The sequence below is a fragment of the Microtus pennsylvanicus genome, chromosome 7, assembly GCF_037038515.1.
Source record: "Microtus pennsylvanicus isolate mMicPen1 chromosome 7, mMicPen1.hap1, whole genome shotgun sequence".
NCBI lineage: Eukaryota > Metazoa > Chordata > Mammalia > Rodentia > Cricetidae > Microtus > Microtus pennsylvanicus.
In genome coordinates this window covers 46,227,543-46,242,028 of record NC_134585.1, presented here as the reverse complement: position 1 = coordinate 46,242,028, position 14,486 = coordinate 46,227,543, and the positions used below count along the sequence as shown (strand labels likewise).

Sequence of the window (14,486 nt, the reverse complement as noted above, 5' to 3'; positions counted from 1 at the left end):
AACTAACTGGTGACTAATGAGGAAGTGGGTGGAGAATATCAACCATCAGGGTTCAGGAGAGAAGTTGAAGGGAAAGGCAAGGCTAGACACAAGAACCAGGCAAAGCCGTAACTTAGGCATACCATTGGGGAGGCACACCACGGCAGAGTGAGCTGGGCTCGAGTGATTACAACGTAGTAAGGTTGCAAACATGGGAGATAGAGAGTACTCTATATATAGATGGCACTCTTCAACAAAGTTCAGTGCTATCTTCCAGGCCGCAGCCATTGGCATTGCCTGGAGGCCTGGGTTCAGGGAGCAAAGGGTAAACTAGGCAGATAGTCAGCAGAGAAAAGGGCACCTTGAAAGGCAAGGCATAGAGCTTGTATTGTAAACAGCTGGGTGTTTGAGGAGGTGAAGACGTGATTTTCACTATCTCCAGAAAGTAGTGGGAGACCATTTGGAAGATTGGAGGTGTGAGGCAGGGGAGGGTTATTAACAGAAGAAAGGATGCTCATGGGACTGATGTTGCTATAATGGAAGTTATTGTAAGAGTTGTAAAAATGACGTGTTAAAACCAGTAGGCCTGGATTCCTGAGATGTGGGTTCAGGAACAAGACCGGACTGACGATGTTTGAAGATGTTGAGTTTGAATGCCCATGCAGCCCATGCAGCCCATGCAACCCATGCAGCCCATGCAGCCCATGCAGCCCATGCAGCTGGACACTTCTAGAGCAGTTGGTTATCGAAATCCCGATCTCAGGAATGGTCTGGCCAGAGGAGTATTTGAGACTCTTCAGGTATAGATAGTAGCTGAAGTTAAGGGCCTGGGAGCAGAACCTGAGTGAGAAGCGGGATGGAGATGTGCAGAAAGTCTTCTTGGGTCCACCGTAGTTGACAAGGATGCTGAAACGCTGGAGATCAGTGTGACAGCGGAACAGTCACACTCAGGAAACATTGGAACTAGCTAAGGGGAGGGGACTGCTTCCTTCTTGGTTTGGCTTCTGTTGTTTTGAGACAACGTTTGAGAATGTAGCCTAGTCTGGCCTGGAATTCTCAATCCTCCTGCTTTCCAAGTGCTGCCTGGGACTATAAAGATGTGCCGTCCCTCCTGGCACAATCCCCGTTTTCCTTCTATAATACTGAACCTCCTCTCACTGATGTCACTCTTTATCTCATCCCCTTCCCTGTTGCTTCAAATAGACCCTCTGCTGTGAATTCACCAAGAAGCCACCCCGCCCCTAGCTTTATATTTCGGCTCTTTGTAGCCCTTTAGACCTGATACCAGTCAATTTTCCTCATGACTGGTCTCAATTAGTCTGTTCCATAGACATTTGTTTGTGTTTAAATCCACTTTACACCTGATTTTGGGCTAACTAGTGTTTCAGGCTGGAGAATTAATATCTTTAGAATAAGCTTTTTGAGGAACGGGATCTTGTTTTGATCTTCTTTTGTGGCCTTTGGAGTCTGGAGTTGGCTACCAACTAACTACTTGTTGCTTTGCTTTGTTTGTTGGTTGTTTATTTTTGGAGACAGGGTTTCTCTATGTAACCCTGGAACTAGCTCTGTAGACAGGCTGGCCTCAAACTCAGAGATCCATCACTCTCTGCCTCCCAAGTGCTGGGATTAAAGGCCTGTGCCACCAACGACTGGCTTACTTATTGTTGCAAGAAACTTCTCATTGACCCAAATGACTGACTTATCTATTTGAAGAGGATTCTTGAGGTCCGGACTTGCAACTGTCCAAGGGGAGGGAGGTTGAGTGGACTTGTGCGAGGACATCATTTTGAGATAGCATCTTAGTTGGCTACTAACCACATCATAAAAAAAAAGTATCTGAAGGAAGAGCCCGGGAGTTAGGGATGAGTCTTTGCTCATTGCCTAGGAAAGTCATGTGCCTGTATCAATATTGAGATGTCAATATTCAGTTTCTCCCCAAATTGACTCAAACTTTACAGCTGGCCCTTTGCAGCCTCCTCCTGTGAGCATGAGTTGATGAAAATAAAGGCCATTTGGGTAGGATATCAAGAAGCCATAAGATGTGTCTTGGGAATTTGGTGTTAATAGATTTATAATGTACAGTGATCAGTATGTAACTGGAATTTAAGAGCTAAAATATTATATCCAGCATCAACAATGAGTTAGGATTAACCACCTATCCCAATAAGCCAAGTAAAGACTCAAGTCGTGGTGGAATAGAGATGGGGGATTCATTGGGAAGAGGAGCACACAAATGAGTCTACTGACTCCCAAGCTGGTCTTCGAGGCACTGGCATGAGATTTAGGTGTGGCTGGAGGAAGAGCTGAGGCGAAGGGGCAAGAGGTCTTCATTGAGCAATCCTGGTTCAGGTGTAGTCTGATTGATCACAGCCTCAGTCCTGGGTCTTTGAGGTGGTCTGAAGAAGCCCTTGTTTCTTGAAGGGATCAACCTATCTTTAAATGTGAGAAGACGGTCTGTTATGTCATGGATTCCATTGGCATGAAGAGGGCCATGAAAGTTCTCTTGTGGTGGAATCTAAAGTGGGTGCAGGTTTAGGACAGTGACTTATCTCTGTGAAGGAAGATGAAACAGGTTATGTAGGCAGACACTCTGAGTGATGAATGTGCTTATAGAGACTCAGGCAGGAGACTGTCCTAAAGAAAAGATGGCAGAGCTAACATGAAGGCAGCAATGGCAGACTTTCATCTTACAGTCAGTTTTTTGTAGAGCCAAATGAGGGGTCAATGGTGTTTTAGCAAAACAGCATTAAGTGCCCTATATGACTGTTGTTCTTTGGTTACTGTAGTAATAGGAGTGGTGGGCTGTGTCCCCAGCACCCCGCTGCCCGCAAGGCTAGCTTTACCCGAAATAATTACACGGAAACTGTATTCTTTTAAGCACTGCTTGGCCCATTAGCTCTAGCCCTTACTGGCTAATTCTGATATCCCGATCAACCCATTTCTAATAAACTGTAGCACCGGTCTTACCGGGAAGATTCTAGCCTACGTCCATCCTGGGTCGGAGCTTCATCGCGTGCATCTTCCCGGGAGCGGGGAGCATGGTGTCTCTCTGAGGTGTCTGCCCCCGAGAGGAGAGCTGTCGAGTCTGAGCTCACTTCCTCTTCCTCCCAGTATTCTGTTCTGTTTACTCCACCCACCTATGTTCTAAGCTATGAGCCCAAGCAGTTTGTTTATTACTTAGCCAATGAAATCAACAGATTGATATATGACACTCCCACATCAGGTTACTCTAAGAGGGAGAATTTCATATCAGACAAAGAGGTAGTTACTAAGGAAATAACAGAGAAATAGCACCCTGTCTTTCTGACAGGTTTGGAATTTCATACCCCTGAACTCCCAAAGGAAATGTAAGCTTTTTCCATCCTTAGAAAGAAGACTCAATCCCTGGGATCGTGGAATTGTTGGGCCAGATAAGGAATTACGTTCTGGGTTGGAGGTAATGGCAGCTTTATTCCTGGATTACCAAGATCCAGTTTCAGGTTATACAACACTCAGGGTTAAGAAGGACTAGCGTGGCTGCATTTTAAACATCTAGTTTCAAAGAGAATAGTGATTCTGCTGTGTGTGCATGTGTGTGTGTGTGTGTGTGTGTGTGTGATTTCCTTTGAAATTAAAATTAATATTCCTTCAGTCTCATCCCTTTCCACTTTCTACTTCTTCTTAGTTTTTTTTTTTTTTGTGAAAGCAAAGTAAAAGTACTCAGTCTTAGTAGAAATTCAATATAGAGTCAAGAGGGGTGTGAGCAGTAGGAAGACTGGAGGAACTGTAATGGCTCAGAAGCCAAAACTGTTTCAAGAGAATCAAGAGGACAGCGTCACACTCTGTCTTCTCTCTCGGAGCAGAAAGGCAGCCATTAGTTCTCGGAACTGAATTACGGTTCATTCCATCCATTAACCAAACCCTAAAGTTTTAGTCTTTAGACATTCTGTTGTCATTGGGTCATAGGATCGCATTGAATAGTCTTCCTATCCTAGAGGATAGGAAGATAAGAAGGATGGATTTGAGCAGTAGTGTACCTTTTAATTCTGGATACAGAACTGTATGTGATTGGCATGGGCCTCTCACCACAACGGAAATATCCTTGTATTCATGAAATCCAGATGAAGTCTACTGGGAAGTGTCTTTTTGTGCAGCTTGACATCCTCAGTTTCTCCTGACCATAAACTGGAATGGTAGTCATTATTTCTTTTTTTTTTAAAGATTTAAATTTATTCGTGTGTGTGTGTGTGTATGCTGCACGTGTGCAGGTGGCCACAGAGGCCACAAGAGGGTACCACATCCCCTAGAAATGGTGTTACAGATAGTTCTGAGCCACCCGAGGCTCTCTGAAAGAGCAGCAAGCTCTTTAATGCTAGCCATCTCTCCAGTCTCCTCGTCTCATTTTCTTCCCTGCTTTACAAGAGAGATCACAGGAGTTTATGTATGAATGGCAGAGTTCCATAAAGCCGAGCATCTCCTGGAAGGATTTTGTTGACAGCAGCAGGGCATATTGAAAATTCAGCCTACCTCCTAGGCACCCTGTACACGCCCTTTAAGCTGAGCACAGAAGCCCAGGCACTGATCTCTGTTGGCCCAACAGCAGAGACACTGAGTGCCCCCACCCTTTTTTAGGTGACTCAAGGTGTCTTGACTATTACTTTCTGCTATATCTTTTTCTGTGTCCCTTTCTGGTTGATTCTGTAATCCTTATTGTTTCTCTCTTGGTACCTTCAATTCCTACACTGAACTTTACTTAGTTCAGAGCCTCTACCTGGTGAGATGCCTCTGTTTAGTGCTGGCTGAGTGGAATGTGTCAGTACAGGGTGATGGGTGCTATGACAGAGGAACAAGGTACCCACAAACCATTCTTGTGTTTCAGAGAAGTTGTGGCAATAAGTACAGCAAGTTAGGTTTTGGATTTAGAAGGAAGCGGTTTGTTAAAATACCTCGCAGGCTGTCTCGTAGATTTTACTTCAGCATATGAGACAGCTTCTCATTAACTCTTTCGCAGACAGAGAGGGCACATGACTTATGAGCAACAGTGCTCAGGACTGGAGCTTCAGGTCTCTGGTGCTGCTATGGTACAAGGCCTTCACTCAGAGGCTGGGTTTGACTAACCAAAAGTTCTTTGGGTTGCAGGACATGATGAGATCCCATACTTGGGAGGCTAAAGTGGGAGTTCCATATATTCAAGGGCTAGCCTGGGTAACAGAACATAACCCCATCACAAAAATAAAAGTAGGAGGGGCTGAAGAGAGAGCTCGTTGGTTAGAGCACTCGGTGCTCTCAGAGCAGACTCAGGTTCAGTTCCTAGTTCCCACAGGCTGGTTCACACCCATCTGTAACTCCAGTTCCAGGGGAGCCACACACTCTTCTGAGCTCCACTGGCACCAGGCACACGTGTGGTGCCCTTAAACACATGCAGGCAACACATTCCATAACATACACAGAAAGCATACCCACATATAAAATCAAATTTAAAGGTAAATGGTTTGCTCTCTGCCTGAAGTCTTATGTTTTGTTTCATGTTTCAGGAATTCATCAGGCCCTGACTGAAATACTTGAAGTAACCTCTCTCCCAATCCACCCACCCACCCTGTCTGCAGAGACCCTGGGGGTCATCGCGTGCCTCAGCTGGAGCACGGACAGCAATTTTCTCCCATAATCCCATGACGTAGCTTTCGACCCAGCAACACTACAGACGTTAAACTCTACAAAGGCAAGTAGGCTATCTTTTTTGGTCATTGCATCCCTACTACCTAGTGCTCAGTACCTAGTACCAGGTACTAGGTACTAGGTACTGAGCACAGAGCCTAGCGCAGAACTACCTAGCATTTTCTGATCACCATCCTAAACCATGCAACTTAGACATGACAGCAATGTATACAATAGGCAAAATTGTTACCCTTGTTTTATGAAGAAGAGACTGAGACCTGTAACATTCTAATTGGCTGTTCAGGAAGCAGCAAAAACCAGGGTTGACTCTAGGTTTCCCTAAACTTCCTTCACTTTGATTTTCTTGTTTGTTTTTTTTTTTTTTGTGTGTGTGTGTGTGTGTGTGTGTGTGTGTGTGTTTTGACATGGGGTTTCTTTTTGTAGCCTTGACTGTGTTGGAACTTGTTCTGAAGACCAGGCTGGTCTCAAACTCACAGAGATGCCCCTGTCTCTGCCTCCTGAGTGCTGGGATTAAAGGTGTGAGTCACCACCACCACTCAGCCTTCTTTCACGTTTTTTTTTCTTTTTATTCCTGACAATTTTTTTTTTACCTGGTTAGATATTTTTCTTTCAGCATCAAGAACTGTAAAGTTAAGTTGGTCTGGAGAGATGGCTCAGAGGTTATGAGCCGTGGCTGCTCTTCCAGAGGACCCTGATTCAATTCTCAGCACCCACATGGCAACTCACAACTGTCTGTAACTCCAGTTTCAGAGGATCTGACATCTTCACACAGACATGCATGCAGGCCAAATGCCAATATACATTAACAATAAAAATAAAAAGGAATCATAAGAAAGAAAGAAAAAGGAAAAGGAAATGTGAAATTAGTTGAGCAGTAATGGTGCAAGCCAGGCAGTGGTGGCACACATCTTTAATCCTGGCACTTGGGTGGCAGAGGCAGGCGGATCTCTGTGAGTTCGAGGCCAGCCTGGTCTACAGAGTGAGCTACCGGACAGCCAAGGCTACACAGAGAAACCCTGTCTTGAAAAACTAAAGGGGGGGGGCAGGAAAAAAAAGGTGAGGTTGAGAGACTTTATTTCCTGAGAAGTACCTGTTATATTCCCTTTAATTGAAGACCTTTGAAGGAAGAAAGCCATTTAGATAAAACAAGAATTTAACTTCCTTTAAAAAAAAAAAGCATAGAAAATAAAAGACACAGAAAGTACCTGCATATTAAAACACAATTTACTCAGTGGAAATTCATCCATTTTTGAAGTAACTCTTGTGTACACCTGTCCTAACTATCACCTAGAAACCCGACGGATACAGCAAACATTTCAGAGGTCTGAACTTCACCACACACAGATGTAGCTTCCTGGGAAAGGCAGATCCCGAGCCACTTGCTTTCCTGAGCTCCTTCTGACACGTCACCCGTGTGCATGCAGACAGACAGACAGGGACACACACAGCTAAGAAGCCAAATCAGTGTTTTTGTTTTGTCTTTAAATGAAGAAAGAAAACAATCAGCCATCAGCAGAATATATACCTCTAAAAATAGGCAGAAAAAGCTAAGCTGTGTTTCCACCATCGGCCAGCAGAGGGATCTGTGAGCCTGAGCTTCTGGGACTGACCTACTTGGTGGCAGCACTGAAGTAATGGCCTAGAATCGGATAAGGCTTTTGCAAATGGGTTACCCAAAATACCCAGCATGCCTATCTTTCAAACACTGGTGGCTTCGCGCTGCTAAGATATCCCACGGTATGCTGTTGTTTGTTTGTTTGTTTTTTACTCCTCCTTTGGCTCTTTGGGGAGGACCCACCACCCAGCTCCCAAATAAATCACACACGGAGTCTTAATATTACTTATAAATGCCCGGCCTTAGCTTGGCCTCTTTTTAGCCAGCTTTTCTTAAATTATCTCATCTATTTTTTACCTCTGGGCTTTTACCTTTCTCTATTTCTGTATATCTTTCTTTGTTTCTTTCTCTGGGCTGACTGTGTAGCTGGGTGACTGACCCCTTGAGTCCTCCTCTTTCTCTTCCAGATTTCTCCTTCTATTTATTCTCTCTGCCTGCCAGTCCCGCCTATCCTTTCTCCTGCCTCACTATTGGCCGTTCAGCTCTTTATTAGGACCTTCAGGTGTCTTAGACAGGCAAAGAATCACAGCTTCACAGAGTTAAACAAACGCAGCATAAACAAAAGCAACACACCTTTGCACCATTAAACAAATGCTCCACATCATAAACAAACGTAACACACCTTAAAATAATCTCCCACACCAGTGTACACTGCTCTTTCCACGTCTCATCTATAAATAATCTGCCTTTGAGTTTCAGCTAATTGCTTAAAGTTCCCAGTAAGATTAGTCAATAGTTTAAGATTAGCTGGGTGCTAAAGAAATAAGACACCTTACTTTTTTTTTTTATATCGATAAGCATTATTATCTAGCACAGGGTGGTCTTGAACTCACTGAGGAAGACAGACTAGCCTCTAACTGTCAGCCTCCCCCCTCAGCCTTCAGAGTATTGGGTTTGCAGGCATGTGCCACCATGCCCAGCTAAAGTGTATTCTTCTCTTTCAACCTACTTAATAATCCAGGAGCATCTGATGGTTGCATTTAGCGATATCTAGGGAATATAGTGATCTTTCAGAGTATCTTTACCTTCTAGGCATCATTCTCTCTCACTTATCGCTAGGCCATGCTAGGTTCTCAAGGTCCTTATACAAGAGATGCCTCTTCCTCACACTGGTGAATAGTAACCAAGGCGTCAGAATGTTGTCAGGGTGAGGCAGGATGCTGCAACTCTTCGGTACAGATGAAAGCGAGGCCCAGAGAATCCATCTGGACCTCCTAGCTTTCCGGGTTGTCTGTGCAAACCGTGCCTTTTTATGGCCACCTTGGCTGCGTTTGTCTCTCAGTTTTCCTCTCTATCCGTTCAGCTTGTCCTACCGAATCCTGTGGAACCCCGGGCCACCGCTGCCATGACGACTGCCATCCTGGAACGCCTGAGCACCCTGTCTGTGAGCGGGCAGCAGCTGCGCCGTCTGCCCAAGATTCTGGAAGAAGGGCTTCCCAAGATGCCGTGCACTGTCCCAGAAACCGACGTGCCCCAACTCTTCAGGGAGCCTTACATCCACGCGGGCTACCGCCCTACGGGGCACGAGTGGCGTTACTACTTCTTCAGCCTCTTTCAGAAGCACAACGAGGTGGTCAACGTCTGGACCCACTTGCTGGCGGCCCTAGCGGTCCTGTTGCGATTCTGGGCCTTTGCGGAGGCTGGGGCATTGCAGTGGGCCTCTCCCCACACCCTACCCCTGCTCCTCTTTATCCTGTCCTCCATCACTTACCTCACCTGCAGCCTCTTGGCCCACCTGCTGCAGTCCAAGTCAGAGCTGTCTCACTACACCTTTTACTTTGTGGACTACGTCGGGGTCAGCGTCTATCAGTATGGCAGCGCATTGGCTCACTTTTTCTACAGCTCCGACCAGGCGTGGTACGAGCGGTTCTGGCTTTTCTTCCTGCCGGCAGCTGCTTTCTGTGGCTGGCTCTCCTGTGCTGGCTGTTGCTACGCCAAGTATCGCTACCGACGGCCTTATCCAGTGATGCGGAAGATCTGTCAAGTGGTACCAGCCGGGCTGGCCTTCATTCTGGACATCAGCCCTGTGGCTCACCGGGTGGCTCTCTGTCACCTGGCTGGTTGCCAGGAACAGGCAGCCTGGTATCACACCCTCCAGATCGTCTTCTTCCTGGTTAGCGCCTACTTCTTCTCCTGCCCGGTACCTGAGAAGTACTTCCCAGGTTCCTGTGACATTGTGGGCCACGGACATCAAATCTTCCACGCCTTCCTTTCCATCTGCACGCTCTCCCAGCTGGAGGCCATTCTTCTAGACTACCAGGGAAGGCATGAGATCTTCCTCCAGCGCCACGGTCCCCTGTCCGTCTACACGGCCTGCCTCTCCTTTTTCTTCTTAGCTGCCTGCAGTGCGGCCACCGCCTCCCTCCTGAGGCACAAAGTCAAGGCCAGACTGGTTAAGAAAGATTCCTGAGGTCTGCAAGCGCAGAAAGATGTAGGGATGTCCTACTGTGATTTGGAGAAAAACTTGACACAAATAATAGAAATGGATTTTTCGTTTTTAAGGCTTGATTTTTAAATTAATATGTATTACAGGCTGGGGATGAAACTCGGTTGGTAGAGAATGCTTACATAGCATGTAGGAAGCCCAGGGTTTGATCCCTAGTACCCCACAAACCAGGAACAGCACTCAAGGAGGCAGAGGCAGGAGGATTGGAAGTTCTAGGTCATCCTTGGATGTATAGCGAGTCCAAGGCTAGCCTTTGATACATGATACCTATCTCAAAAAAAAAAAAAAGATCACTGCATATTTTCAAGGGCATGGTATACAAAATTTCAAATTCAAGGCATTTGAGAGTTTTAAAAAGAAATATCCATCTTCTGTCTGGGTTATAGCCTTGCATGGGGAGGGATCCTGGCTGAGATTCATGAGATGCCAAACTAAAGAAAAGCATCCTCACCCACAAACACTTAGCAGAATTCTGGGTGTGGCTCCCAAAGCTGAGTCCTGAACTGGACAGATAATCTAATTGATCTGCCACGTAAACTGTGGGTGTTCCTCGCCCTAACAGAACAGACACCCTATGCTGCTGGCCTTGGTAAATTGACCAATGGACTTTGTCTGATTAGGAGTTCAGATCGTCTAGGGTGGAAAAGTCATAATTTTCAAGAAGACTCACTGAAACCCTTAGACAGAATGGACTATCCAATTTCCCTGATTTCTGATCTCATACAGCACTGGTCCCTTTCTCAGGATAACCAACTAGCTGGCTGATTGTTCCCACCCCTAGTCTGCATGGTGACATAAAGAATTCCAAAGCTATTACACTTCCGGGAAATGCTGGAGCCATGTGAACGTTCAGGAAGCTGATTTTCATGTAATATGTAAACGTCAGAAAACGCAACAGTGCCAAGAGCTACGGGGAGACCCAGCCAGCAAACATGGATACCCTTGTCTGTCTGTTGTCCGTGGGGACCTTTTTGTTTCTCTGTGTGGACTGCAGTATTAGCTGCAAGCTATTTAGGGTTGTCTTGCAGGTCAGGAACTTACTTATCTGAAGCTTCGAACAGACTCTTTTAAAAGCTTAGTTCTAAACTTGCTCAAGGGGTCTGATTATTTCAAGAGGAAGCTTAAGACCCTGGTTCAGATTTCTGTTAGATGCTGTCCTATGAAGGACCAACACAGCCACCCCAATCTGGGGTCCTCGAACAGGGAGTTCTGCCTCAGATTTGAGGAGAAACCTTAAAACAGGTCCTAGGACAGGTAATATGTGCTCACTGCGGTTGGCCCCTGAAGGTCCTTTGTGTAAGAATGAGGCACCTGATGGCCCAAGGAACTGTGGGTCACATGGCTGGGAGCAGCCACTGTGACACGGGAGGTGCTTGCGGCGCATCATTTGCTCAGGCCACACTGGTCTCTCTGAGGACTGACTTCAGTGTTAACCCAGTGAAGGAGGCCGTGGTCCAGGAAGAGTCGCGATGCCCCCAGGAAGAGCCCCGATGCCCTGTGCTCCCAGGCTGCGCTTCCTATCAGTATAAGGTCCCTCTGTACTAAAAAGAGAAGTGATCTGTTTCAATTCCAGTTTGATGAACTTTCTCCTCCAAGAAGTTACTTGCTTGTCTTTAAACCTTCGGTTCTGTTTGTCTATGTGTTGTTCATCTTTCTGTGAGAGGTTTGTGAGTTTTGTGCCTTATACATGGGGATGTCTAGACATTTTATTTAATATATGCTCCATGGAATTTCATGTTTTGGTTTATTGAGACAAGAAAAAAAAAAGAAGAACCCCAGAAAGCTACAGTGATTTGTCAAACAACTATTATCTATATGGGAGGGGGGCAGGGCCAACTGGAACTTCCCTACTGCCTTTAAAGCAGGAAAACTGGTGTCTACTGCATTGTTTTACTAGATGGGTTTCTTCATGGTCAAGAATCTGAACTTCCACGCTAGTCGAGTGTCTATACAAGCTTGTCTAGGCCAAGTTCATGGCAAGGAAGGTTAGCAAATTTGAATCGGTTTGAACTGAACAAAAGATGGCTGGAGATCGGCTGGGGGTGGGGGTGGAGGTCATGGAAATGCTACAAATAGAGGGTCTGTCTAAAACGGGAACCGGAAACTGTTGGGAGTCCTCGTTGTTATGGATTCAAAGACTTGGTATTCTTTTAAAAGTTGGTGGAAACGTGAGAGAGGGAAGGGATGGGGAGGTGCTCTTGACTGTAACTGTGGAGGTGTTTAGTAACAGAGATTTTTGTCCTTTTCTTCTTTTTTTTTTCTTTTTCTTTTTTGAGATAAGATCTCACTCTAAAGCTCTGGCTGGCCTAGAAGTCCTGCAGACCAGACTGGCCTTGAACTCTGGAAATAAACCTGTCTCTCAAGTGGCAAGGTCAAAGGTGTGCGCCACCACTCCTAGCCTTGTGAACAGAGATCCTAGTGCACTTCCGTGCACCTGCAGGCCAGTGCCGAGCTGAACTCTGTCACTGGTGGGTTCATGATGACACCATACATGTAAACAATGAGATAGTGACACTCAATTTTTAATTTAATTACACAAATATTGCTAACTAGTGGTTTGGAAGTTGGTAAGAAAAAAAAAAGCAATTTCTGCGGAATTGGGACTTGAACCCAAGACCTCCGACTTGCTAACCAAGAGGTCTTCCATTGACCTACATCCTCAGGCCAGAGAACGGTGTATGTATAATAGATATTTGGGAGGCATTGAGATGGGGGGCTGTGATCTTCCCCCAAAACATCAGTATCTAGTTAGAATAGTATAAATATGGGTGGGTATTAGGTCTTCATGCTCCCTTTCCAACAGCCGTTAAAATAAATCTTTCAGTATGGAAAGACCTGGTTAGTTTCAATGTAACATCTAAGAATTCTACAAAGGAGTATGGCTGCCTATTGATCTGCAGTGGGATTGCTGCCCCCCAAATCAGCATAGTGTGAAAGGAAAACCAGTGGAAGGGAGAAGTTCTGGTTGTCGTCACTTCTCTTTTAATTAAGACTTGCAACCCATTAACATGTAGATGTCTCTGCTAAAATCAAACTGTCAGTCATTTACATTCTCTCATGAATAAAATTTCTATGGATTTATATAAGGCCCTGCTTAGTTCAAGAAGAGGGGCCAACAGGATGCATTTGGGAAAGTACCTGTTTCTCATTTCAGAATCCTGGCTTTATTTGCTGGTAAAGGTTGGCTCTGTTGTTTCTGGTTTGGGGTGTTTTGTTTTGTGTTGTGTTTGAGTAAGGTCTCACTGTGTTTTCCAAACTGGCCTGGAATTCCTGATTCTCCCATCTCAGTCAGCCAAGGAGCTAGTAATACAGGCTGCGCCCACATCACACTCAATTCTAATGAACTAATTTTAAAGTTCTTAAAGGTGTTAGGGTTACAATTTCAATTTTTAGTCACCATCGACTGGAAGCTTGAAACAGTTCCGAGCCATGACACAAGGGCAGTTTATCCTGTTTCTGTTGCCCTGTTTGTCTCTGCTTACTGCTCTGTAGTTCCACCTGTGTCCACCAGATGGCAGTGTCGTCTCACTGGCTGCTTTCTCAGTTCTTGTTACCAAGGCTTTGCCTCCTGTACTACTGTGTTTTGCTTGATTGCTTGGTAAAGAAAATGTGGGATTATTTTCCGTCTCTATAAATCTACTTACATGAATAATCATTAAACAATTTTTGTACGTGGATTTTTGTCGTGTTAACAATATAAAGAAAGCTACCTTCCTTGATCCCTTGACAAGGGCTACCTGGACCTAAAACTCGTTCAAAAGCTGGGTTCACTGGGTTGCCAGGCGGAGGAAGTGGGGACATTATCCATCTAAAATAAGTCTGCTGCTAACCTGTCTACATTTGGGCTGAGCAAACTACCGCTTGAAGAGCCATGGAGTTGATTTCTATGAGGATTTCAATATTATTATATAAACATTCCTGGCTACATTCACAATTGTACTAAAGATTCTGAACTGGTGGCCTACAGTTTTTGAAATTAAAAAAAAATATTATGAATTACACAAAGCAATGTAGGATTTCTAGGAACATAATGCTTGACCCTTTGCAGAAGGAAATGTGGGTTGCCCACCAGAGTACATGTTTCTGATTTAATAACTTTAAAAATATAGAATAATCTTGCTAGCATATCTAAGGTAAGATTTTTTTTTTATTATATCATGATTCTTCTAGGGGGATGTGTTCATGCTACCTTAGACTCCAGGAGGCCTGACCAAATCAGGTTTTAACATATACCATGCTTTCCCCTCCACATCCATTTCAGCTCCTGAGTAGCTAGCTATGAGCCAAGTAAGGACAAAGGGTTTCCATGGCTGTAGAGCAGGGCTCTCAACCTTCTTAATGCTGGGACGCTTTAATACAGCTCCTCATGTTGTGGTGACCCCGACCGTGAAACTATTTTCGTTGCTATTTCATAACTATCATTTTGTTACTGTTATAAATCGTCACAAGAACATCTGTGTTTTCCAGTGTTCTCGGGTGACCCCTGTAAAAGGGAGTCGTGACACATAGGTTGAGAACCACTGCTCGGGAGGCTGAGAAAAGTAGTGATTTTTCTGAGCCATACAACTCATTCTAATGTCATTTTTAGAAAACTTCGGGGCTCAGCTAATCAGAGAGGTCAACTCCAAATAGCCGCGGCTTTAGGTGGTGCGTGTGAAACAGTTTCGTGCAGCATGTGGCTGCTGTTTCTTGTTCAGCTAAAGCGAACCTCACACCATCTTCTCGGATGTCAAAGAGATCATTGCATGTACCACAGAGGTCTCTTAGAAGCCCACAGGCCCATTGTCCATT

At 45.1% G+C, this 14,486-nt stretch overlaps 1 protein-coding gene across 2 annotated transcripts in view; it reads left to right on the top strand.

The window, feature by feature from the left end:
- Paqr8 (progestin and adipoQ receptor family member 8) overlaps nucleotides 1-13,372 on the top strand; it is a 47,364-nt gene extending 33,992 nt beyond the window's left edge. For both annotated transcript variants that reach the window (XM_075980645.1, XM_075980646.1), the window contains 2 exons: nucleotides 5,493-5,677; nucleotides 8,553-13,372. In XM_075980645.1, the coding sequence (XP_075836760.1) occupies nucleotides 8,595-9,659 (1,065 nt within the window). In that variant the 5' untranslated portion in view covers nucleotides 5,493-5,677; nucleotides 8,553-8,594 and the 3' untranslated portion in view covers nucleotides 9,660-13,372. The remainder of the gene's footprint in view (nucleotides 1-5,492; nucleotides 5,678-8,552) is intronic.
- Nucleotides 13,373-14,486: the final 1,114 nt, after the last annotated feature.